The 27521-nt window shown below is 52.6% G+C and overlaps 2 protein-coding genes across 3 annotated transcripts; one reads left to right on the forward strand and one right to left on the reverse strand.

Annotated features, from left to right (window-relative positions):
* Positions 1-2103: 2103 nt before the first annotated feature.
* On the forward strand, positions 2104-12689 carry nit1 (nitrilase 1). The gene is made up of 4 exons (XM_072564718.1): positions 2104-2205; positions 7595-7728; positions 8411-8536; positions 12280-12689. Exons 1-4 carry the CDS (start codon positions 2118-2120, stop codon positions 12559-12561), a joined length of 630 nt encoding a protein of 209 aa, XP_072420819.1. The 5' UTR covers positions 2104-2117; the 3' UTR covers positions 12562-12689.
* Positions 12690-16621: 3932 nt separating this feature from the next.
* LOC140468618 (transgelin-3-like) lies at positions 16622-27440 on the reverse strand. Of its 2 annotated transcripts, none has more exons than XM_072564720.1 (5): positions 27269-27440; positions 21229-21461; positions 19332-19506; positions 18573-18675; positions 16622-16864 (listed from the first exon to the last, which is right to left on the reverse strand). In XM_072564720.1, exons 2-5 carry the CDS (start codon positions 21424-21426, stop codon positions 16723-16725), a joined length of 618 nt encoding a protein of 205 aa, XP_072420821.1. In that variant the 5' UTR covers positions 21427-21461; positions 27269-27440; the 3' UTR covers positions 16622-16722. The 2 variants fall into 2 exon arrangements, with proteins under 2 accessions (XP_072420821.1, XP_072420820.1); XM_072564719.1 differs by lacking the exon at positions 27269-27440 and adding an exon at positions 27092-27236.
* Positions 27441-27521: the final 81 nt, after the last annotated feature.

Here is a 27521-nt window from a genome sequence, read left to right on the forward strand (position 1 = left end):
TCACTCACACCTCTCCCTTTCCCATTGTCGCGATCTGTTCTCCTCCTTACCCTCTCCCTGACGTGAACCACCATTCGGTGTCTCTGGACCTGTCTTATTCACCCCCCCCCCCTTTTTTGTCTCTAACAAAGGGGGGGTTAATAGAAAGAGAGAGAGATAACTCCACTGCAGGAGAACTTTCAGTTGCATCGTCCGATCACAAAGGGATGCAGCCACTCACCCAACAACCGGTCAAGAAATCGTTCCCTACGCTGAGCCCACACACCGACGAAGCTCAGCTGTTGAATTCTCTCCCTCGCTGTTTGTTTATGGCAACCCCAATGATAGAACCTGAAACAGGCTGCACTCACTGGTTTTTAAAGCTGCAACTTTTTCCGCAGCGGTCTTCCCCCATTTTAAACAGCAGAGCCCAACTATACAAGTGGTCTTCACAGATCACAGCCCCTTACACTGTCTCTCACCTATCCCTCTCTCTCTCCCTCTCTCACTATCACTTTCCCTCTCTCACTATCCTCCCCTCCCTCTCAATCCCTCCCCCTCTCTCAATCTCACTCACCTCTCTCACTATCCCTCTCCCTCTCTCACTATCCCCACCACTCTCTCTCTCACTATACCCCTCTCTCTCTCACTATCCCATTCTCTCTCTCTCTCTCTCTCTCTCTCTCGCTATCCCTCTCCCTCTGTCTCTCTCACTCTCTCTCCCTCTCAGCCACTATGTCTCTGCTGTGCTCACACCGCCCCCTCCTTCGCACCGCCCCCCACCTTCGCACCGCCCCCCCCTTCGCACCGCGCCCCCCCTTCGCACCCGCCCCCCCCTTCGCACCGCCCCCCCCCTTACAATGCCCTTCCCTTCGCACCACGCCCCCTCTTTGCACTGCGCCCCCCCCCACACCGCTCCCCACCCCCACTCTCACCGCCCCCCCACTCTCACCGCCCCCCCATCGCACGACCCCCCCCATCGCACCGCCCCCCCCCCCGCACGCCCCTCCCCCTCGCACGCCCCCCCCCCCTTCGCACGGCCCCCCCTCGCACGCCCCCCCCCCCTTCGCACGGCCCCCCCCCCTCGCACCGCCCTCCCCTCGAACCGACCCCCCCTCCACACACCGCCCCCCTCGCTCCGCGCCCCCCCCTCGCTCCGCGCCCCCACTCGCTCCGCGCCCCCCAATCGCACCGCCCCTCCTCGCTCTGCACCCCCCCTCCCTCCGCACCCCCCAATTGCACCGCCCCCCCTCGTTCCGCGCCCCCTCGCACCGCGCCCCCCCCCACCCCCCCTCGCACCTCGACGCCTCGCATCCCCCCTCGCACCGCCCCTCCCTCGCACCGCCCCTCGCACCGCCCCTCCCTCGCACCCTCCCTCGCACCGCCCCTCCCTCGCACCGCCCCTCCCTCGCACCGCCCCTCCCTCGCTCCGCGCCCCCCTCGCACCGACCCCCCCCTCACACCGCCCTCCCCTTGCTCCGCCCCTCCCTCGCTCCGCGCCCCCGCTCCACCACCCCCCTGACTCCTCCGCCCCCCTGACTCCTCCGCCCCCCTGACTCTCCCCCCCCCGCCCCCCCTCACTCCGCCCCCACCCTCGCTCCGCCCTGACACCGCCACACCCTGGCACCACCCCACCATCAAACCGCCCATCCCTCACACCGCACCTCCCCCTCCCCCTCCCTCTGTCCCGCCCCACCCTGGCACCGCTCTCCCCTGACACCGTCCGTCCTTCGCACCGCCCCCCCCCCCCTGCTCCATCCCTCCCTCGCACTGCCCCACCCTGGCTCTGCCTCTCCCTCACACCGCCCCCTCCCTGGCACGGTGCCCCTGGCTCCGCCCCACCCTGGCTCCGCCCCCTCCCTGGCTCCGCCCCCTCCCTGACTCCGCCCCACCCTGGCTCCACCCCACCCTGGCTCCGCCCCACCCTCATTCCGCCCCTCCCTGGCTCCGCCCCCTCTCTGACCCCGCCCCTCCCTGACCCCGCCCCTCCCTGACCCCGCCCCTCCCTGACCCCGCCCCTCCCTGGCACTCCCACTGTCTCACCAGCTGTTCCCCGGAGGGTAGCCCAGGCACCCTGTTCCTGCTACTCACGCTCACCCTGTCAATCTCTCCTTCTTTGAAGGGAGACTGGCCTCTGGATGTCTCTGGGAGGATTTCATGAGAAAAGCGGGGACTGGGAGCGGGACCGTCGCATCTACAACACCCACATCCTCATCAACAACTTGGGTAAGGCTGGGGAGGCCATACAGGGGTGTCACAGTGGGCTCAGGGGTTAGCACTGCTTCCTCCCAGCACCAGGGACCCGGGTTTGAGTCCAGCCTCAGGCCAACTGTCTGTGTGGAGTTGGAACATTCTCCCCGTGTCTACATGGGTTTCCAGCTGATGCTCCAGATTCCTCCCACAGTCCAAAGGTGTGTAGGTTAGGGTGGATTGGCCATGCTAAATTACCCCATAGTGTTCAGGGATGTGTAGGTTAGGGTGGATTGGCCATGCTAAATTACCCAGAGTGCTCAGGGATGTGTAGGTTAGGGTGGATTGGCCATGCTCAATTACCCCATAGTGTTCAGGGATGTGCAGGTTAGGGTGGATTGGCCATGCTAAATTACCCGATAGTGTTCAGGGATGCATAGGTTAGGGTGGATTGGCCATGCTAAATTACCCCATAGTGTTCAGGGATGTGTAGGTTAGGGTGGATTGACCATGTTAAATTACACATAGTGTTCAGGGATGTGTAGGTTAGGGTGGATCGGCCATGCTAAATTACACATAGTGTTCAGGGATGTGTAGGTTAGGGTGGATTGGCCATGTTAAATTACACATAGTGTTCAGGGATGTGTAGGTTAGGGTGGATCGGCCATGCTAAATTACCCCATAGTGTTCAGGGATGTGTAGGTTAGGGTGGATTGGCCATGCTAAATTACCCCATAGTGTTCAGGGATGTGTAGGTTAGGGTGGATTGGCCATGTTAAATTACACATAGTGTTCAGGGATGTGTAGGTTAGGGTGGATCGGCCATGGTAAATTACCCCATAGTGTTCAGGGATGTGTAGGTTAGGGTGGATTGGCCATGCTAAATTACCCATAGTGCTCAGGGATGTGTAGGTTAGGGTGGATTGGCCATGCTAAATTACCCCATAGTGTTCAGGGTGTGTAGGTTAGGGAGGATTGGCCATGCTAAATTACCCCATAGTGTTCAGGGATGTGTAGGTTAGGGTGGATTGGCCATGCTAAATTACCCCATAGTGTTCAGGGATGTGTAGGTTAGGGTGGATTGGCCATGCTAAATTACACATAGTGTTCAGGGATGTGTAGGTTAGGGTGGATTGGCCATGCTAAATTACCCCATAGTGTTCAGGGATGTGTAGGTTAGGGTGGATTGGCCATGCTAAATTACCCATAGTGCTCAGGGATGTGTAGGTTAGGGTGGATTGGCCTTGCTAAATTACCCCATAGTGTTCAGGGATGTGTAGGTTAGGGTGGATTGGCCATGCTAAATTACCCATAGTGCTCAGGGATGTGTAGGTTTGGGTGGATTGGCCATGCTAAATTACCCCATAGTGTTCAGGGATGTGCAGGTTAGGGTGGATTGGCCTTGCTAAATTACCCCATAGTGTTCAGGGATAGAACATAGAAAAATACAGCGCAGTACAGGCCCTTCGGCCCTCGATGTTGTGCCGATCCAAGCCCACCTAACCTACACTAGCCCAATAACCTCCATATGCTTGTCCAATGCCCATAAAGAGGGAGAGTCCACCACTGATACTGGCAGGGCATTCCATGAACTCACGACTCACTGAGTAAAAAATCTATCCCTAACATCTGTCCTATACCTCCCACCCCTTAATTTAAAGCTGTGTCCCCTAGTAACAGCTGACTCCATACGCGGAAAAAGGTTCTCACTGTCAACCCTATCTAAACCCCTAATCATCTTGTACACCTCTATCAAATCACCCCTAAACCTTCTTTTCTCCAATGAGAACAGTCCCAAGTACCTCAGCCTTTCCTCATACGATCTTCCTACCATACCAGGCAACATCCTGGTAAACTTCCTCTGCACCCGTTCCAGTGCCTCCACATCCTTCCTATAGTATGGCGACCAAAACTGTACACAATACTCCAGATGAGGCCGCACCAGAGTCTTATACAACTGCAACATGACCTCAGGACTCCGGAACTCAATTCCTCTACCAATAAAAGCCAGTACGCCATATGCCTTCTTCACTGCACTATTTACCTGGGTGGCAACTTTCAGAGATCTGTGTACATGGACACCAAGATCCCTCTGCTCTTCCACACTACCAAGTAGTCTACCATTAGCCCAGTAATCCATCTTCTTGTTACTCTTACCAAAGTGAATCACTTCACACTTCGCTACATTGAATTCCATTTGCCACCTTACTGCCCAGCTCTGCAGCTTCTCTATATCCCGCTGTAACCTGCCACATCCTTCTTCGCTGTCCACAACTCCACCAACTTTCGTGTCATCCGCAAACTTGCTCACCCAGCCTTCAAGCCCTTCCTCCAGGTCATTTATAAAAATGACAAACAGCAATGGTCCCAAAACAGATCCTTGCGGAACACCGCTAGTGACGGCACTCCAAGATGAACTTTTGCCATCAACTACTACCCTCTGTCTTCTTCCAGAGAGCCAATTCCTAATCCAAACCTCCAACTCACCCTCAATGCCATATCTCTGTATTTTTTGCAGTAGCCTACCATGGGGTACCTTATCAAACGCCTTACTAAAATCCATATACACCACATCTACCGCTTTACCCTCATCCATCACCTTCTCAAAGAATTCAATAAGGTTTGTGAGGCACGACCTGCCCTTCACAAAACCATGCTGACTATCCTTGATCACATTATTCCTATCCAGATGTTCATAAATCCTATCCCTTACAATTCTCTCTAAGACTTTGCCCACAACAGAAGTGAGACTCACTGGCCTATAGTTACTAGGGTTATCCCTACTCCCCTTCTTGAACACGGGGACCACATTTGCTATCCTCCAGTCTTCAGGCACTATTCCTGTAGACAACGAGGACATAAAAATCAAGGCCAATGGCTCCGCTATCTCCTCCCTAGCTTCCCAGAGGATCCTAGGATAAATGCCATCAGGCCCAGGGGACTTATCTATTTTCATCCTTTCCAGTATTCCCCAGACCTCTTCCCTATGTACCTCGAGGCCATCCATCCGAATCACTTGTGACTCAATATTCACAACAGCAACAGTGTCCTGTTCCTGAGTGAATACTGACGAAAAGTATTCATTTAGTGTCTCTCCAATCTCCTCTGCCTCCACACACAACTTCCCACTACTATCCTTGACTGGCCCGATACCTACCCTAGTCATCCTTTTATTCCTGACATACCTATAGAAAGCCTTAGGGTTTTCCCTAATCCTACCAACTAAGGACTTTTCATATCCCCTTCTCGCTGCTCTTAGCTCTCTCTTTAGATCCTTCCTGGCTACCTTATAACTCTCAATCGCCCCAATTGAACCTTCAAGCCTCATCTTTACATAGGCCGCCCTCTTCCCTTTAACGAGGGATTCCAATTCCTTATTAAACCACGGCTCCCTCACAAGACCCTTTACTCCCTGCCTGACTGGTACATACTTATCAAGGACACCCAATAGCCGCTCCTTGAACAATCTCCACATATCATTTGTGTTCTTCCCTTGAAGCCTATTTTTCCAATCCACGCATCCTAAGTCGTGCCTCACCGCATCATAATTTCCCTACCCCCAGCTGTAACTCCTGCCCTGCAGTGCACACTTATCCCTCTCCATCACTAGAGTAAAAGTCACCGAGTTGTGGTCACTGCCCCCGAAGTGCTCACCTACCTCCAAGTCTAACACCTGGCCTGGCTCATTACCTAGAACCAAATCCAGTATAGCCTCACCTCTTGTTGGCCTGTCTACATATTGTGTCAGGAAACCCTCCTGCACACATTGGACAAACACCGACCCATCTAACGAACTTGAGCTATAGCTTTCCCAGTCAATATCTGGGAAGTTAAAGTCCCTCATAACAACCACCCTGCTACTTTTACTCTTCTCCTGAATCATCCTTGCAATACTTTCCTCTTCTTCTCTCGGACTATTAGGAGGCCTGTAGAAAACTCCTAACAGGGTGACCTCACCTTTCCTATTTCTAACCTCCGCCCACACTACCTCAGATGGCAATCTTCCTCCATCACCCTTTCTACTGCTGTAATACTATCCTTGACAAGCAATGCCACACCTCCCCCTCTTTTACCCCCATCTCTGACCCTACTAAAACATTTAAACCCTGGAACCCGCAACAGCCAATCCTGTCCCTGTTCTACCCACGTCTCTGTAATGGCCACAACATCGAAGTCCCAGGTACCAACCCACACTGCGAGTTCACCTACCTTATTTCGTATACTTCTGGCATTAAAGTATACACACTTCAAGCCACCTTCCTGTTTACAGACACCCTCCTTCGAGATCAATGCCATGTTCCTAACCTCCCTACACTCAAGGTCCTGTACCTTGAAGCTACAGTCCAGGTTCCCATGCCCCTGCAGAGTTAGTTTAAACCCCCCCCCCGCCCCTCAAGAGCACTAGCAAACCTCCCCCCAAGGATACTGGTGCCCCTCAGGTTCAGGTGCAGACCATCCTGTTTATAGAGGTCCCACCTTCCCCAGAAAGAACCCCAGTTATCCAGAAACCGAAATCCCTCCCTCCTACACCATCCCTGTAGCCACGTATTTAACTCTTCTCTCTCCCTATTCCTCGACTCTCTATCACGTGGCACGGGTAACAAACCAGAGACAACAACTCTGTTTGTTCTAACTCTGAGCTTCCAACCTAGCTCCCTGAAAGCCTGTCTAACATCCTCACCCCTCTTCCTACCTATGTTGTTGGTGCCAATGTGGACCACGACCTGGGGCTGCTCCCCCTCCCCCTTAAAGACCCAGAAAATACGATCAGAGACATCACGTACCCTTGCACCTGGGAGGCATCATACCAATCGTGAGTCTCTGTCGCCCCCGCAAAGCCGCCTATCTGTGCCCCTCACTATTGAGTCCCCAATAACTATCGCTCCATCTTTCACCACCCTTCCCTTCTGAGCAACGGGGACAGGCTCCGTGCCAGAGGTTAGGGTGGATTGGCCATGCTAAATTACCCCATAGTGTTCAGGGATGTGTAGGTTAGGGTGGATTGGCCATGCTAAATTACCCCATAGTGCTCAGGGATGTGTAGGTTAGGGTGGATTGGCCATGTTAAATTACCCCATAGTGCTCAGGGATGTGTAGGTTAGGGTGGATTGGCCATGCTAAATTACCCATAGTGCTCAGGGATGTGTAGGTTCGGTGCATTAGTCAGGGGTAAATGTGGAATGATGCAGTAGGGGAATGGGTGACTCTGGGATAGTCTTCAGAGGGTCATTGTGGAGCGGACAGGGAGAGATACCGGAGTTCCGACTGCGGAATGTTTATCCACATCCCGAACCCTGTGGGAGCTTCACTGATTTTATGTTCCCATCCGTCTGGGCTGGGCCTGGCCTGGAGTGACAGATGTGATCGTGGTTGGTAAATCGTGTCCACAGTACTGTCTTACATCAACAGCTGTTTCTCCCTGTAGGAGAAATCAAAGGGGTCTACCGTAAAACCCACCTCTTCGACGTCGACATGAAAGGTCAGCTGGCGATGAAGGAGAGCAGCTTCACGATCCCCGGACCTGCCATTGAACGGCCCATCGATACACCGATTGGGAAGGTGAGGGAGTGCAGACAGAGTACAGGGAGAGCTTTACTCTGTATCTAACCACATGCTGTCCCTGTCCTGGGAGTGTTTGATGGGGGACAGTGTAGAGGGAGCTTTACTCTGTATATAACCCCGTGCTGTCCCTGTCCTGGGAGTGTTTGATGGGGGGACAGTGTAGAGAGAGCTTTACTCTGTATCTAACCCCGTGCTGTCCCTGTCCTGGGAGTGTTTGATGGGGGGGACAGTGTAGAGGGAGCTTTACTCTGTATCTAACCCCGTACTGTCCCTGTCCTGGGAGTGTTTGATGGGGGACAGTGTAGAGGGAGCTTTACTCTGTATCTGACCCCGTGCTGTCCCTGTCCTGGGAGTGTTTGATGGGGGACAGTGTAGAGGGAGCTTTACTCTGTATCTAACCCCGTACTGTCCCTGTCCTGGGAGTGTTTGATGGGGGGACAGTGTAGAGGAAGCTTTACTCTGTATCTAACCCCGTGCTGTCCCTGTCCTGGGAGTGTTTGATGGGGGGACAGTGTAGAGGGAGCTTTACTCTGTATCTAACCCCGTGCTGTCCCTGTCCCTGGGAGTGTTGGGCTATCATACGGAGAGCTGTACATTTCAGTTTAAACGACTGTCTGGACCATTGCCACCTATTTAACTCTGCGCTGCTCCTCCTCCTCTCCCCCCCCCCCACCTACAGGTGGGTCTTGCCACCTGCTACGATCTTCGTTTTCCCGAAATGTCACTCGTCCTGTCTCAAGCGGGAGCTGAAATCCTGACGTTCCCCTCGGCGTTCACTTTGACAACGGGCCTGGCTCACTGGGAGGTACGTTCAGCTGCGTGTGTGCGCGCGCGCGTGTGACCGTTTTGAAGAGGGGTGGTGCTGGAAAAGCGCAGCTGGTCAGGCAGCATCCGAGGGAGCAGGAGAGTCGACGTCTCGGGGCATCAGCCCCTCCGTCGGAAACGATGAAGTTATCTCCGAAGGAATTGGCGACTCTCCTGCCCCCTTGGACGCTGCCTGACCTGGGTGTGCTTTTCCAGCGCCACGCTCTCGACTCTGATCTCCAGCAGCCCTCACTTTTTCCTGTTGAGAAACAGCCTGAGCTTGAAGGAATGATTTGGAGACACCGGTGTGGGACTGGGGTGTACAAAAAGTTTTTAAAAAAAACAAATCACACAGCACCAGGTTATAATCCAACAGGTTTATTTGGAAACACTAGCTTTCTTAGCGCTGCTCCTTCATCAGAGGGCTGTTTGAAGGAACGCTCCTTTTCACAGTTGAAGGAGAAAACCACCCTCCAATGGTCAGTGTCGGTGCTGAGAATTGCAGACCGCCTTCACGTTACTCGGACGGGGTAAGTTATGCGGCAAATCCGAGGAGCCATTAACGCCGCCTGTGAAATGGTGTGAATGAGCCAGAGGTCGACGGATGGGTGTTTGCCTCCTCCCGTCCGGTCACGTTCGGCCTATCTCACACCCACACCCACAACCCAAAAAAAACTGAGTGAAGTGATTTTTTCGAATTTCATTGCCGGTCTGATAATCGGGTGTTCGAACCCAGCTGACGCCTGGAGGACGGATGGCTCATCTCCTGCCTCAGGACTCCCCAACTCCCCCACCCCCCCAAATGGGATCATTCCTCATCTCCCCTTTTCCCCCCCCATCCCCCCCCCATCTTATCCCCAATCCAACCTCAGCACCGGCCTCTCGACCTGTCCGTCTTCCTTCCCACCTATCTGCTCCACTCTGACCACGCCCCACCCCCCCTCCCTCCCACCACCGTCGTCTACCTATCTCTTTCCCCCTCCCGTTTATCTCTCCGCCCCCCCACCCCTCTTGGGTCACCCCCACCACATTCCTGATGAAGGGCACATGCCCGAAACATGGCCTACCCCGTATTTTTAAGCTGTGTCCTCTGGTTTGGGACTCCACCCATCAGCGGAAACACGTTTCCTGCCTCTAGAGTGTCCAATCCTTTCATAATCTTATACGTCTCAATCAGATCCCCCCCCTCAGTCTCCCTCTCCCGCTCCTCGGGACGCTGCTTGACCCACTGCGCTTTCCTAGCGCCACACTCTCTTCGGCTGCGGAGTGGACGATACATCCCGAAAGACTTGGGGATCATGTGGAGCAACTTCTCCCTTCAACTGTTTCCAACGAGGGGCAGGTTCTGACCGCATCCGACCAGCGGACCCTTGCAAACTGCCGAACACACACTCCCAACAATTGTACGTCGACCCCTCAATCAGACATTTGCTGGGCCACGGTGTGTGTGTGTGTGTGCGTGTGTTCGGAATTAAACCGATGGCCACGTGAGGATTGTTGCTTGTCGTTTCCAGTGCGGTGCACCAGACACTACAGCGCGTTCACGCTCTGCTCATTGCGGACCGCAAGAAAATGGACGTGCACCACGCCTTTTCTTTTTATAACTCGGCACCAAGAGGGCACGGCCATTCGCTCATCCTGTTCTCAGGGCAATCCCTTGAGGCGATATCCACCTGGTGTCAGAACCAGAGCAAACCCTCGCAGTTAACTGACACTCAGCGTGAATGCTCCATTGTTATGCTTAGAGGCACACAGCACGGCAACAGATCGACAGTCGATACGGGAGTAGGCCATTCGGCCCTTCAAGCCAGCACCACCATTCATTATGGCCATGGCTGACCATCCACAATCAGTATCCTGTTCCTGCCTTATCCCCTGAATCCACTATCTCTAACCATCTCTGTCTTGAAAGTATCCAGAGACTGGGCCCTCTACTGCCCTCTGGGGCAGAGTATTCCACACAACCACCACTCTCTGGGTGAAGAAGTTTCTCCTCATCTCTCTCCTAAATGGTCTACCCCGTATTTTTAAGCTGTGTCCTCTGGTTCGGCACTCACCCATCAGCGGAAACATGCTTCCTGCCTCCAGAGTGTCCAATCCTTTAATAATCTTATATGTCTCAATCAGATCCCCTCTCAGTCTTCTAAACTCAAGGGTATACAAGCCCAGTCGCTCCAGTCTTTCAGTGTAAGGTAATCCCGCCATTCCAGGAATTGACCTCATGAACCTACGCTGCATTCCCTCAATAACCAGAATGTCTTTCCTCAAATTTGGAGACCAGAACTGCACACAGTACTCCAGGTGTGGTCTCACCAGGGCCCTGTACAGCTGCAGAAGACCCTCTTTGCTTCTATACTCAATCCCTCTTGTTATGAAGGCCAGCATGCTATTAGCCTTCTTCACTACCTGCTGTACCTTTGGTCCAACCCATCCATGCTGACCCAGATATCCCAACCCAATCTAGTCCCACCTGCCAGTACCCGGCCCATATCCCCCCAAACCCTTCCTATTCATATACCCATCCAGATGCCTCTTAAATGCTGTAATTGTACCAGCCTCCACCACATCCTCTGGCAGCTCATTCCATACACGTACCACCCTCTGGGTGAAAAAGTTACCCCTTAGGTCCCTTTTATATCTTTCCCCTCTCACCCTAAACCTATGCCCCTCTAGTTCTGGACTCCCCCAACCCCCAGGGAAAAGACTTTGTCTATTTATCCTATCCATGTCCCTCATGATTTTATAAACCTCTATAAGGTCACCCCTCAGCCTCCGACGCTCCAGGGAAAACAGCCCCAGCCTGTTCAGCCTCTCCCTGTAGCTCAGATCCTCCAACCCTGGCAACATCCTTGTAAATCTTTTCTGAACCCTTTCAAGTTTCACAACATCTTTCCGATAGGAAGGAGACCAGAATTGCACACAATATTCCAACAGTGACCTAACCAATGTCCTGTACAGCCGCAACATGACCTCCCAACTCCTGTACTCAATACTCTGACCAATAAAGGAAAGCATACCAAACGCATTCTTCTCTATCCTGTCCACCGGAATCGTTTACCAACCAATGATCACTCTCCTGTCATGAATATCGGTTCTATCCTTTTTTGGTATTCTTGCAAAGTATCCTGATGAGTGATACGTTTGGACTGTGTTTCTTTTGTGTGAGTGGATGATTTTATGTGTGTGTGTGTGAGAGAAAGACATGGTTGTGGGTCTCTGTTTGTTTGCGGGGGGGTTGTGTGTGTAAAGGTGTGTGAGAGAGACTGGGTGTGAGCGTGTCTGTGTGTGTAACTGTGTTTGTGTGTGGGGTCTGTGTGAGAGATTGGGGGTGTGAGTGTGTGGGACAGTGTCTGTGGGGTTGTGTGTGTGAGAGAGACTGGGGTGTGTGTGTCTGACTGTGTCTGACTGTGTCTGTGTGGGGTTGTGTGTGTGTGAGTGAGAGAGACTGGGGCTGTGTGTGTGTGACTGTCTGTGTGGGGTTGTGTGTGTGTGTGTGTGTGTGTGTGTGAGAGAGAGACTGGGGGTGTGTGTGTGTGACTGTGTCTGTGTGGGGTTGTGTGTGTGTGTGTGAGAGAGACTGGGTGGGTGTGTGTGGTTGTGTGTGTGTGTGGGGTGTGTGTGTGACTTTGTCTGTGTGGGGTTGAGTGTGTGTGTGAGAGACTGTGTGTGGGGTCGTGTGTGTGTGAGTGTGGGGTGTGTGTGTGTAAAGAGACACTACTGCTGAAACACTCCGCTTCTCTGCAGCCCCTGCTACGGGCCCGGGCCATCGAGACTCAAACGTACGTGGTGGCAGCAGCTCAGACCGGGAAGCACAACGACAAACGTACGTCGTACGGCCACAGCATGGTGGTGGATCCCTGGGGTTGTGTGGTCGCTCAGTGCCATGAGGGGAGGGACATTTGCTACGCTGAGATCGACCTGGAGTACGTTCACGCTGTCAGACAGGACATGCCGATCATGGAACACCGCAGGACCGATCTATATGGGCACCTGAATCCCCTGCCCACACACACCGGGGACCACTGACCTCCAGGCAGACAATGCTGACTGCTCATGCTCCAAAGGACAGCACTCAGAACGGACTGCGATTGATTGTTTCAGAATCAGTAAAATACCAGTACAAAATACACGCCTCCATTTACAAATTTGGAAAATGTTTGTGTGGGGGTTTGCATTCACTCTCACTCACCTTGTCCACTTTTCTCCATTCACCGACAGAAGGAGAACGTTGTAGGCAGGCACATCCTCAATTGTACATGGGAGGGTGACCAGGGTACTTACAGAGACAGGTTGGTCTCTCTCAGTCCCCTCTCTCTCAGGGAGATATCTGTACACTGACTGGTGTCTCTCTGTCCCCTCTCTCTCAGGGAGATATCTGTACACTGACTGGTGTCTCTCAGTCCCCTCTCCCTCTCAGGGAGATATCTGTACACTGACTGGTGTCTCTCAGTCCCCTCTCCCTCTCAGCGAGATATCTGTACACTGACTGGTGTCTCTCAGTCCCCCCTCTCTCAGGGAGATATCTGTACACTGACTGGTGTCTCTCAGTCCCCCTCTCTCTCTCAGGGAGATATCTGTACACTGACTGGTGTCTCTCAGTCCCCCCCCTCTCTCTCTGGAAGATATCTGTACACTGACTGGTGTCTCTCAGTCCCCTCTCTCTCTCAGGGAGATATCTGTACACTGACTGGTGTCTCTCAGTCCCCCCCCTCTCTCTCTGGAAGATATCTGTACACTGACTGGTGTCTCTCAGTCCCCTCTCTCTCTCAGGGAGATATCTGTACACTGACTGGTGTCTCTCAGTCCCTTCTCTCTCTCAGGGAGATATCTGTACACTGACTGGTGTCTCTCAGTCCCCCTCTCTCTCTCAGGGAGATATCTGTACACTGACTGGTGTCTCTCAGTCCCCTCTCTCTCAGGGAGATATCTGTACACTGACTGGTGTCTCTCAGTCCCCTCTCCCTCTCAGGGAGATATCTGTACACTGACTGGTGTCTCTCAGTCCCCTCTCCCTCTCAGGGAGATAACTGTACACTGACTGGTGTCTCTCAGTCCCCTCTCTCTCAGGGAGATATCTGTACACTGACTGGTGTCTCTCAGTCCCCTCTCCCTCTCAGGGAGATATCTGTACACTGACTGGTGTCTCTCAGTCCCCCCTCTCTCAGGGAGATATCTGTACACTGACTGGTGTCTCTCAGTCCCCCTCTCTCTCTCAGGGAGATATCTGTACACTGACTGGTGTCTCTCAGTCCCCCCCCTCTCTCTCTCTGGAAGATATCTGTACACTGACTGGTGTCTCTCAGTCCCCTCTCTCTCTCAGGGAGATATCTGTACACTGACTGGTGTCTCTCAGTCCCCCCCCTCTCTCTCTGGAAGATATCTGTACACTGACTGGTGTCTCTCAGTCCCCTCTCTCTCTCAGGGAGATATCTGTACACTGACTGGTGTCTCTCAGTCCCCTCTCTCTCTCAGGGAGATATCTGTACACTGACTGGTGTCTCTCAGTCCCCCTCTCTCTCTCAGGGAGATATCTGTACACTGACTGGTGTCTCTCAGTCCCCTCTCTCTCAGGGAGATATCTGTACACTGACTGGTGTCTCTCAGTCCCCCCCTCTCTCTCAGGGAGATATCTGTACACTGACTGGTGTCTCTCAGTCCCCCCTCTCTCTCTCAGGGAGATATCTGTACACTGACTGGTGTCTCTCAGTCCCCTCTTTCTCGGAGATATCTGTACACTGACTGGTGTCTCTCAGTCCCCCCTCTCTCTCTCAGGGAGATATCTGTACACTGACTGGTGTCTCTCAGTCCCCCCTCTCTCTCTCAGGGAGATATCTGTACACTGACCGTGTTAGGCCTGTTGAGTCTGTCCAATCATAGATTGACATACACTGATACCTATTCCATTTTCCAGCACTCGGTCGAAACCTTGAATGTTACGACATTTGAAGTGCTCCTCCAAGTACTTCTTCAAAGTTGCGTGCAAACTTACCTCAACATCCAGCCCAGCCCAGGCAGTCCAATCCACACGCCCACCTCCCTTGGAGTGACAGATCATTCGCTCAAATTCTCTCTGATCCACCTGCCTCTCACCCAATGACACCGCCCCATCCCGGGCACGGACCCTACGATTCAGAGGGAACAGCTACCTTCTCCTGACCCTGTCAATGCCCCTCGTAATGTTATATCCTTCTGTCAGGATCCCCTCTCAGACTTGTCTGCTCCAAAGAAAACACCCCGAGCATTTCCGGCCTCTCTCTGTTGCTGAAATGCTCCATCCCAGGCAGCCTCCTGGTGAATCTCCCCCCTCCCTGTACAATTCCATCTCTCCTTTCGCATGGGGACCAGAAATGCATATCCCATTCTAGCTGTGGCCTCACCAGAGTCCCGTTCAGCTCCGACATCACCTCCCTGCCCTCATAATCTGTACCCTGACTAGTAAAGGCTACTGCCCCGTATGCTCTATCCCAGCGATGGCACGGTGGGCTCAGTGGTTAGCACTGCTGCATCGCAGCCGAGGGACCCAGGTTCGATTCCAGCCTCAGGGGTGACTGTCTGTGTGGGGTTTGCACATTCTCCCCGGGTCTGCGTGGGTTTCCTCCCACATCTCCAAAGATGTGTAGGTTAGGGTGGATTGGCCGTGCTAAATTACCCATAGTGTTCAGGGATGTGTAGGTTAGGGTGGATTGGCCGTGCTAAATTACCCATAGTGTTCAGGGATGTGTAGGTTAGGGTGGATTGGCCATGCTAAATTACCCCGTAGTGTTCAGGGATGTGTAGGTTAGGGTGGATTGGCCATGCTAAATTACCCCATAGTGTTCAGGGATGTGTAGGTTAGGGTGGATTGGCCATGCTAAATTACCCCGTGGTGTTCAGGGATGTGTAGGTTAGGGTGGATTGGCCATGCTAAATTACCCCATAGTGCTCAGGGAATGTGTAGGTTAGGGTGGATTGGCCATGCTAAATTACCCCATAGTGTTCAGGGATGTGTAGGTTAGGGTGGATTGGCCATGCTAAATTACCCCATAGTGTTCAGGGATGTGCAGGTTAGGGTGGATTGGCCATGCTAAATTACCCCATAGTGTTCAGGGATGTGCGGGTTAGGGTGGATTGGCCATGCTAAATTACCCATAGTGTTCAGGGATGTGTAGGTTAGGGTGGATTGGCCGTGCTAAATTACCCCATAGTGTTCAGGGATGTGTAGGTTAGGGTGGATTGGCCGTGCTAAATTACCCCATAGTGCTCAGGGATGTGCAGGTTAGGGTGGATTGGCCATACTAAATTACCCCATAGTGTTCAGGGATGTGTAGGTTAGGGTGGATTGGCCATGCTAAATTACCCATAGTGTTCAGGGATGTGTAGGTTAGGGTGGATTGGCCATGCTAAATTACCCCATCGTGTTCAGGGATGTGTAGGTTAGGGTGGATTGGCCATGCTAAATTACCCCATAGTGTTCAGGGATGTGTCAGTTAGGGTGGATTGGCCATGCTAAATTACCCCATAGTGTTCAGGGATGTTCAGGTTAGGGTGGATTGGCCATGCTAAATTACCCCATAGTGTTCAGGGATGTGTAGGTTAGGGTGGATTGGCCATGCTAAATTACCCCATAGTGTTCAGGGATGTGCAGGTTAGGGTGGATCGGCCAGGGGTAAATATAGAGCAACAGGGTAGCGGACTGGATCTGGGTGGGTTACTCTTCGGAGGGTGGGTGTGGACCTGTTGGGCTGAAGGGCCTGTATCCACACTGTCAGGATCCTGTGATCCGATGGTATGCTTTCTATAGCTATTAAGCTGTGGCTGTCACCCTCAGGGATGTTGTTCAGTCTGTGAGCCTTCAAGAGAAACACACAGACACACACACACACAGACATACACACACACACAAACATACACACACACAGACATACACACACACACAAACATACACACACACAGACACACACACACAGTCACACACACACAGTCACACACACACACAGAAACAGACATACACACACACACACAGACAGACACACACACACAGACACAGACATACACACACACACGGACACACAAGACACACACACACACACACACACAGACACAGACAGAATGAATAAGCTATATCTTTATTCAGTGAAGCCGACCACTTGAGCAGGGAACAAGAGCAGCCCCTCCCGCACCGTTCCGTCTTCCCAGCCACCTCCTGGGTCACAATATTTGCCGGCTCAATCCTGAGGGGGTCATCCCAGCCTGGGATGCCCCCTGATTCGATCCCATCTGTAGCCCGATGATGGACTGACCCTGTCGCATCTGCTCCTCGGTGAATGTGCGAGGATTCTGCGCCGCTTTCCTGGGTCGCACAGCCGGGGGGGAGAGGGGGGGGAGGACAGAGTAAGGCTGTAAGGCTGGGTCCAAGCACACCCCATCGCCCCCTCCCCTCCCAACTCCTCCCACCCCCCTCCCACCCCACCGCTCTGAGCATGGACTGTCACCACTAATATAAAGCTCCCTCTACACTGTCCCCCCATCAAACACTCCCAGGAAAGGGACAGCATGGGGTTAGATACAGAGTAAAGCTCCCTCTACACTGTCCCCCATCAAACCCTCCCAGGACAGGGACAGCACGGGGTTAGATACAGAGTAAAGCTCTCTCTACACTGTCCCCCATCAAACACTCCCAGGGACAGGGACAGCACGGGGTTAGATACAGAGTAAAGCTTCTTCTACACTGTCCCCCATCAAAAACTCCCAGGACAGGGACAGCACGGGGTTAGATACAGAGTAAAGCTCTCTCTACACTGTCCCCCCATCAAACACTCCCAGGACAGGGACAGCTTGGGGTTAGATACAGAGTAAAGCTCCCTCTACACTGTCCCCCCATCAAACACTCCCAGGACAGGGACAGCACGGGGTTAGATACAGAGTAAAGCTCCCTCTACACTGTCCCCACATCAAACACTCCCAGGACAGGGACAGCACAGGGTTAGATACAGAGTAAAGCTCCCTCTACACTGACCCCCCATCAAACACTCCCAGGAAAGGGACAGCATGGGGTTAGATACAGAGTAAAGCTCCCTCTACACTGTCCCCCATCAAACCCTCCCAGGACAGGGACAGCACGGGGTTAGATACAGAGTAAAGCTCTCTCTACACTGTCCCCCATCAAACACTCCCAGGGACAGGGACAGCACGGGGTTAGATACAGAGTAAAGCTTCTTCTACACTGTCCCCCATCAAAAACTCCCAGGACAGGGACAGCACGGGGTTAGATAAAGAGTAAAGCTCCTTCTACACTGTCCCCCATCAAAAACTCCCAGGACAGGGACGGCATGGGGTTAGATACAGAGTAAAGCTCTCTCTACACTGTCCCCCCATCAAACACTCCCAGGACAGGGACAGCTTGGGGTTAGATACAGAGTAAAGCTCCCTCTACACTGTCCCCCCATCAAACACTCCCAGGACAGGGACAGCACGGGGTTAGATACAGAGTAAAGCTCCCTCTACACTGTCCCCACATCAAACACTCCCAGGACAGGGACAGCACGGGGTTAGATACAGAGTAAAGCTCTCTCTACACTGTCCCCCATCAAAAACTCCCAGGACAGGGACAGCACGGGGTTAGATACAGAGTAAAGCTCCTTCTACACTGTCCCCCATCAAAAACTCCCAGGACAGGGACAGCACGGGGTTAGATACAGAGTAAAGCTCCTTCTACACTGTCCCCCATCAAAAACTCCCAGGACAGGGACGGCATGGGGTTAGATACAGAGTAAAGCTCCCTCTACACTGTCCCCCCATCAAACACTCCCAGGACAGGGACAGCACGGGGTTAGATACAGAGTAAAGCTCCCTCTACACTGTCCCCCCATCAAACACTCCCAGGACAGGGACAGCACGGGGTTAGATACAGAGTAAAGCTTCTTCTACACTGTCCCCCATCAAAAACTCCCAGGACAGGGACAGCACGGGGTTAGATACAGAGTAAAGCTCTCTCTACACTGCCCCCCCCATCAAACCCTCCCAGATCAGTTCTTCCTATTGGTTTCGCTGAGACTCACCTTGGGAACCAACTCGGGTCACCCCGAAAGTAACCATCGTCCTTGGAGATTGCTTTCCCTCCGAGGGCCAGCAGAGATTGTTGAACGGCTGCTAAATTCTTCGCTGAGAGAGAGAGAGAGAGAGAGAGAGGACAATCTACCATCACTTCGACTGTTACTGATCCATGTTAAGGAGGAACGCGGGAGGCCATTCAGCCCCCTCTCTGTCCTGTGCTACAGGAACAGCAGGAGGCCATTCAGCCCCCTCTCCAGCCTGTCCCTCAGGAACAGCAGGAGGCCATTCAGCCCATTCTCCGTCCTGTCAACAGGGACAGCAAGAGGCCAGTCAGCCCCTTCTATGGCCTACCCGACAGCAAGAGCAGGAGGCCATTCAAACCCCTCTCCGGCCTGTCCCACAGGAACAGCCAGAGGCCAACCAACCCTTCCTCTAAGCCAGTCCCACAGGGAACGGCTGGGGACCATTCAGCCTCTTCCCCAGCTTGTCTGACAGTGAACAGTAGGAGGCCATTCAGCCCCTCCACCACAACCTGTCCCACATGGAATAGAAGGAGGCCGTTCAGCCCCTTCCCCAGGCCCATCCCACAGGGGAGCGGGAAGAGGCTGCTCGGCCCTTCCCTGTTCCTTTCGGACCGGGCACGCACGTTCAAGACGGAGGCCGTTCTGGCCCCCTGGGTGTCCAGCTACCCCGACCGCTCCCCCCACCCAGCTGGGCTCAGCTGCCCGAGGAGGCCCCCTGGTGGAGGCGAGGGGGGACCTCACCTTCCCACAGGTCCACGGTCTGGAAGAGGTCAGTGGCAGTCAGCCCGTAGTCCGTGGCTGCCTTGAGGAACTGGGAGATCTGCTCCATCTGAGTGAAGGCCCTCTCAGAAACCTGGATCCTTTTGATGGGCCTCCTCTCCGGGGGGTTCAGGCTGTTGATGAGGTGGCACAGGATCTGCACGAGAGCGGGAGGAAGCAAAGCAATACAAAACGCCTTTGCCCGACGACGGACCTGAGGCTCACTCCCCTCGCCCAGGTGGGACGCTCCCCAGAGGGTGGACCCGATGGGCCAATCGGCCTGCTTCCACGCTGCGGGGTGGGGGGGGGAGCGGGGCGGGAGTTTGGTGATAATCTATTGGGATCTACCATGAATCCTGCCTTCCCTCGCATCCAACATCGCCGACAAACTCTTCCCACCTCGGAGATTTCAAGGGAATGCCTCGAGGGGGTCTTACTCCACAGAGATGTCCTTGTTTCGCAACGTCCCCTCAATCCACCCTAACCTACACATCCCTGAACACTATGGGGTAATTTAGCATGGCCAATCCACCCTAACCTACACATCCCTGAACACTATGGGGTAATTTAACATGGCCAATCCACCCTAACCTACACATCCCTGAGCACTATGGGTAATTTAGCATGGCCAATCCACCCTAACCTACACATCCCTGAACACTATGGGGTAATTTAGCATGGCCAATCCACCCTAACCTACACATCCCTGAACACTATGGGGTAATTTAACATGGCCAATCCACCCTAACCTACACATCCCTGAACACTATGGGGTAATTTAGCATGGCCAATCCACCCTAACCTACACATCCCTGAACACTATGGGTAATTTAGCATGGCCAATCCACCCTAACCTACACATCCCTGAACACTATGGGGTAATTTAGCATGGCCAATCCACCCTAACCTACACATCCCTGAACACTATGGGGTAATTTATCATGGCCAATCCACCCTAACCTACACATCCCTGAACACTATGGGGTAATTTAGCATGGCCAATCCACCCTAACCTACACATCCCTGAACACTGTGGGGTAATTTAACATGGCCAATCCATCCTAACCTACACATCCCTGAACACTATGGGGTAATTTAGCATGGCCAATCCACCCTAACCTACACATCCCTGAACACTGTGGGGTAATTTAACATGGCCAATCCACCCTAACCTACACATCCCTGAACACTATGGGGTAATTTAGCATGGCCAATCCACCCTAACCTACACATCCCTGAACACTATGGGTAATTTAGCATGGCCAATCCACCCTAACCGACACATCCCTGAACACTATGGGGTAATTTAGCATGGCCAATCCACCCTAACCTACACATCCCTGAACACTATGGGGTAATTTATCATGGCCAATCCACCCTAACCTACACATCCCTGAACACTATGGGGTAATTTAGCGTGGCCAATCCACCCTAACCTGCACATCCCTGAACACTATGGGTAATTTAGCATGGCCAATCCACCCTAACCTACACATCCCTGAACACTATGGGGTAATTTAGCATGGCCAATCCACCCTAACCTGCACATCCCTGAACACTATGGGGTAATTTAGCATGGCCAATCCACCCTAACCTGAACATCCCTGAACACTATGGGGTAATTTAGCATGGCCAATCCACCCTAACCTACACATCCCTGAACACTATGGGGTAATTTAGCATGGCCAATCCACCCTAACCTACACATCCCTGAACACTATGGGGTAATTTAGCATAGCCAATCCATCCTAACCTGCACATTCCTGAGCATTATGGGTAATTTCGCGAATCCACCATGGCCTTCCTGTCTCGGGACCCGACCGCCCTTTCCCGACTTCGGATGGGGGTAAGTTGACCGGGGGGAGGCGTTGCGACTCACCGACCCGTCTTTCAGCCACTGGTGGAAGGTGGACTTGCCGCTCGGCGGTCGCTGGAGATCCTTCCCCCCTGGAGTCTCGCCATTGCACTGGATCAGGATCCAGCGGACCAACAGTTCCTCCAGCTCGCCGTCGTACTTCTGGTCGATCTTCTGCTGCACTTGCCGGCTGAATCCATACTTGGGGCCCTGGTTAGCCATGGTTCCCTTGGCGACGAGGCCTGGGTGGGTGTGAGCTGCGGAAGGCAGCAAGCAAGGTTAGTGGAGCCTAGGAGAGTGGGCCTAGCTTGGAGGCAGCTCGGCAACGGAGGCTTAGGGACAAGGCAGAGAGGCTGCTGGGAAGGGAGCAAAGACGCGGCACATTCATCGGATGGCAATAAGAGATATATTTCAGAATCGTGTTTCAGATATCCAGCATCCACAATATTTCACTGTGGACTCTTTCAGAATCATAGAGATGTACAGCTCGGAAACAGACCCTTCGGCCCAACCCGGTCCATGCCGACCCAGATATCCCAACCCAATCTAGTCCCACCTGCCAGCACCCGGCCCATATCCCCCCAAACCCTTCCTATTCATATACCCATCCAAATGCCTCTTAAATGCTGTAATTGTACCAGCCTCCACCACATCCTCTGGCAGCTCATTCCATACACGTACCACCCTCTGGGTGAAAAAGTTGACCCTTAGGTCCCTTTTATATCTTTCCCCTCTCACCCTAAACCTATGCCCCTCTAGTTCTGGACTCCCTGACCCCAGGGAAAAGACTTTGCCTATTTACCCTATCCCATGCCCCTCATGATTTTATAAACCTCTATAAGGTCACCCCTCAGCCTCCGACACTCCAGGGAAAACAGCCCCAGCCTGTTCAGCCTCTCCCTGTAGCTCAAACCCTCCAACCCTGGCAACATCCTTGTAAATCTTTTCTGAACCCTTTCAAGTTTCACAACATCTTTCTGATAGGAAGGAGACCAGAATTGCATGCAATATTCCAACAGTGGCCTAACCAATGTCCTGTACAGCCGCAACATGACCTCCCAACTCCTGTACTCAATACTCTGACCAATAAAGGAAAGCATACCAAACGTTGCCTTCACTATCCTATCGACCTGGGACTCCACTTTCAAGGAGCTATGAACCTGCACTCCAAGGTCTCTTTGTTCGTTATAAATCGCCTAATGTCTAGTACCTTTTTAAAGAATTCCTGAATCCCAACATACGAGATCCAATAGTTTTCCTTTATTGATCATTGAAAGATTTGCAGCACATTTATTATCTTTACCCCGAATGAAGCCGTGCTGACTTGTGCTCAATCTTATTTGGTAATTCAACATTTTTGACTCCATCAGCGTTTCGAATCGACACTGACATTTGACCGATAACAGATAATAACAGCTACCTGTTATTTTTCGTCTCTCCCTTTTCAAATAAAGGTGTTACATTGGCAGGTTTCCAATCCTCGACCTCTCCTGAGGGTTAGATATAACCTTACCTCCACAGTAGTGCTCCTCTACACTGTCCCCCATCAAACACTCCCAGGACAGGGACAGCACGGGGTTAGATACAGAGTAAAGCTTCCTCTACACTGTCCCCCATCAAACACTCCCAGGACAGGGACAGCACGGGGTTAGATACAGAGTAAAGCTCCCTCTACACTGTCCCCCATCAAACACTCCCAGGACAGGGACAGCACGGGGTTAGATACAGAGTAAAGCTCCCTCTACACTGTCCCCCATCAAACACTCCCAGGACAGGGACAGCACAGGGTTAGATACAGAGTAAAGCTCCCTCTACACTGTCCCCCATCAAACACTCCCAGGACAGGGACAGCACGGGGTTAGATACAGAGTAAAGCTCTCTCTACACTGTCCCCCATCAAACACTCCCAGGACAGGGACAGCACAGGGTTAGATACAGAGTAAAGCTCCCTCTACACTGTCCCCCATCAAACAATCCCAGGACAGGGACAGCACAGGGTTAGATACAGAGTAAAGCTCCCTCTACACTGTCCCCCATCAAACACTCCCAGGACAGGGACAGCACGGGGTTAGATACAGAGTAAAGCTCCCTCTACACTGTCCCCCATCAAACACTCCCAGGACAGGGACAGCACGGGGTTAGATACAGAGTAAAGCTCCCTCTACACTGTCCCCCATCAAACACTCCCAGGACAGGGACAGCACGGGGTTAGATACAGAGTAAAGCTCTCTCTACACTGTCCCCCATCAAACACTCCCAGGACAGGGACAGCACAGGGTTAGATACAGAGTAAAGCTCCCTCTACACTGTCCCCCATCAAACACTCCCAGGACAGGGACAGCACAGGGTTAGATACAGAGTAAAGCTCCCTCTACACTGTCCCCCATCAAACACTCCCAGGACAGGGACAGCACAGGGTTAGATACAGAGTAAAGCTCCCTCTACACTGTCCCCCATCAAACACTCCCAGGACAGGGACAGCACAGGGTTAGATACAGGGTAAAGCTCCCTCTACACTGTTCCCCCATCAAATACTCCCAGGACAGGGACAGCACGGGGTTAGATACAGGGTAAAGCTCCCTCTACACTGTCCCCATCAAACACTCCCAGGACAGGGACAGCACGGGGTTAGATACAGAGTAAAGCTCTTTCTACACTGTCCCCCATCAAACACCCCCAGGGACAGGGACAGCACGGGGTTAGATACAGAGTAAAGCTCTCTCTACACTGTCCCCCATCAACCCTCCCAGGACTGGGACAGCACGGGGTTAGATACAGAGTAAAGCTCCCTCTACACTGTCCCCCCATCAAACACTCCCAGGACAGGGACAGCACGGGGTTAGATACAGAGTAAAGCTCCCTCTACACTGTCCACCATCAAACACTCCCAGGACTGGGACAGCACGGGGTTAGATACAGAGTAAAGCTCCCTCTACACTGTCCCCCATCAAACACTTCCAGGACAGGGACAGCACGGGGTTAGATACAGAGTAAAGCTCCCTCTACACTGTCCCCCATCAAACACTCCCAGGACAGGGACAGCACCCTGTTGGACTCAGTGGGAAGGTACCTACTGGTTCATGACGGATATGTTACTGAAAGGTGGAGTTCCCGATTTTGTGATGGAGGTTGGGATTTCCTCAATCCTCTAACTTCCTTGCAATGAGAGCCAGTGTGAAAGTGGTGAGTCACTGACTGTGAGCCCTTGTGGTGTGGTTTCACTGTGAGCTCTCCCTGTGCGGTGTTCGTCAGGCCCAGGGATTCCCCTGGCGACAGCACACAGACAGTGGGTTCCCAAGCACCAGCAACAACACTCTGTACTAGGAACCTGGTGGGCTCAGGGGCTGGTTCGGAAGGATAACAGAGGTTTCACTGACTTCAACACCATTCAGAGAGAGATCAGGTCAGGTAGACTGTGAGAGAGAGAGACAGAGTAAGAAACAGAGAGATATCAGTCCAAAGATGTGCAGGTCAGATGAATTGGCCATGCTAAATTGCTCATCGTGTTCGGTGCATTAGTCAGAGGGAACTGGGTCTGAGTGGGTTACTCTTCGGAGGGTCAGTGTGGACTGGTTGGGCCGAAGGGCCTGTTTCCACACTGTAGGGAATCTAATCTCATCTAATCAGGACTGAGAGAGGGAGAGAGAGAGACAGAGAGAGAGATCAGGACAGATAGAGAGAGAGAGAGAGAAATATCGGGACAGATAGACAGAGAGAGAGAGAGATCGGGACAGGTAGACTAAAAGAGAGAGAGATCAGGACAGATATAGAGAGAAGTATCAGGACAGATAGACAGAGAGAGATCAGGACAGATAGACAGAGAGAGAGAGAGAGAGAGATCGGGACAGATAGAGAGAGAGAGAGAAACATCGGGACAGGTAGACTGAGAAGAGAGAGACAGACAAACAGAGAGAGACAGAGTAGGAAACAGATCAGGACTGAGAGAGAGAGACAGAAATCGGGAGAGGTAGAGAGATAGAGAGAGATCAGGAAAGATTAGCGTGGTGCTGGAAAAGCACAGCAGGTCAGGCAGCAGGAGAGTCGATGTTTTGGGAAGGACCCCTTCATCAGGACGTCTCCTGCCTGAAACGTTGATTTTCCTGCTCCTCAGATGCTGCCTGACCTGCTGTGCTTTTCCAGCAACACACTAACCTTGACTCTAATCAGCAGTACCCACTTTCGCCTGGAGATCAGGAAAGGGAGAATGAGAAAGAGAGAGAGAGAGAGAGATCAGGAAAGATAGACAGAGAGAGAGAGATCAGGAGAGGTAGACTGAGAGAGAGAGAGAGACAGAGAGAGAGAGATCAGGAAAGATAGACAGAGAGAGAGATCAGGAAAGATAGACAGAGAGAGAGATCAGGAAAGGTAGACTGAGAGAGAGAGAGAGATCAGGAGAGGTAGACTGAGAGAGAGAGATCAGGAGAGGTAGACTGAGAGAGAGATAGAGAGAGAGAGAGATCAGGAGAGGTAGACTGAGAGAGAGAGATCAGGAGAGGTAGACTGAGAGAGAGAGAGAGAGATCAGGAGAGGTAGACTGAGAGAGAGAGATCAGGAGAGGTAGACTGAGAGAGATAGAGAGAGAGAGAGATCAGGAGAGGTAGACTGAGAGAGAGAGATCAGGAGAGGTAGACTGAGAGAGAGAGAGAGAGAGATCAGGAGAGGTAGACTGAGAGAGAGATAGAGAGAGAGAGATCAGGAGAGGTAGACTGAGAGAGAGAGATCAGGAGAGGTAGACTGAGAGAGAGAGAGAGAGAGATCAGGAGAGGTAGACAGAGAGAGAGATCAGGAGAGGTAGACTGAGAGAGAGAGATCAGGAGAGGTAGACTGAGAGAGAGAGAGAGATCAGGAGAGGTAGACTGAGAGAGAGAGAGATCAGGAGAGGTAGACTGAGAGAGAGAGATCAGGAGAGGTAGACTGAGAGAGAGATAGAGAGAGAGAGATCAGGAGAGGTAGACTGAGAGAGAGAGAGAGAGAGATCAGGAGAGGTAGACAGAGAGAGAGAGATCAGGAGAGGTAGACTGAGAGAGAGAGAGAGAGATCAGGAGAGGTAGACTGAGAGAGAGAGATCAGGAGAGGTAGACTGAGAGAGAGAGAGATCAGGAGAGGTAGACTGAGAGAGAGAGATCAGGAGAGGTAGACTGAGAGAGAGAGATCAGGAGAGGTAGACTGAGAGAGAGAGATCAGGAGAGGTAGACTGGGAGAGACAGAATTTCGGTGATTGGGAGAGAGAGTGTTAAGGAGAGATAGACTGAGAGAGAGGTGTGGGTGGGGTGCATGGTGAGAAAATGTAAGAGAGTGACAATGGGATACAAGCAGAGAAAGGCAGGCAGAATAATATGAGAGATGGACGGATGGAGACAGAGGGAGGGATGGAGGGAGGGGGTGACTGGAGAGGGGTGTACAAAGATAAGGAAAAGAGAGAAACTGAGAGAGGCAGAGAGATATATACAACAACAGATAAGTACTGTGTGAGCAATACTGAGACAGACACAGAGAGGGAGACAAACTGTGTGTGTGGCTGAGAGAGAGACTGTGAGACAGAGATAGAAACAGAACAGGAGGGAGGGAGAGAGAGAGAGACTGTGTGTGTGAGAGGGAGAGACAGAGGGGGAGGAACAGAGAGAGAGAGAGACAGAGAGAGGAAAAGGAACAGAGAGAGAGACACACACACACACACACACCCAGAGAGTGAGGAACAGAGAGAGTGGGAGAGAGACAGACAGAGAGAAAGAGGTGGAAACACAGAGGGGAGAAGAGACAGAGAGAGACAGTGAGACCGAAAGAGAAAGAGAGGGAGAGAGTGTGAGAGGTAGTGAGAGAGAGAGACAAGACACAGAGGGGGGGAGAGAGAGAGAGAGAGAGAGACGGAGAGAGATTGAGTCCTCACCTTTAACCCACATGGAAGCAAGTTGTTCCTTTAGCCAGGAGTGAGTTTGTCAGGAATCGAAAGTTGAAGAGTCCAGGGACAGAGTGTAAACTGTGGGATCTGACCACAGTTAGTTGTGCTGGGGAGGGGGGGGGACAGTGAAATGAGGAGAAAGTGACAGCAGAGCTCAGATCTTACCTGTAACAAAGCAAGATTCGGAAAACTTTCAGTTCACTTCCTGAATTTCACAAGAGGAACAGGTTCAGTGTGAGAGGGCAGGGCAAGCATAGAGACTGAGTGAGAGAGACAGAGAGAGAGGGGGAGGGAGGAGGATCATGGATACTGGAGGGCAGGAGAGAGAGAGAGAGAGAGAGATGTTGTGGAGGGGGGATGAGGAGGGCGAGAGAGAGGGGAGGGGATGGGGAGGTGGGGGGGAGAGGGGGAGGGGGGA

Source organism: Chiloscyllium punctatum, chromosome 47 (genome assembly GCF_047496795.1).
Source record: "Chiloscyllium punctatum isolate Juve2018m chromosome 47, sChiPun1.3, whole genome shotgun sequence".
NCBI classification, from domain to species: Eukaryota; Metazoa; Chordata; class Chondrichthyes; order Orectolobiformes; family Hemiscylliidae; genus Chiloscyllium; species Chiloscyllium punctatum.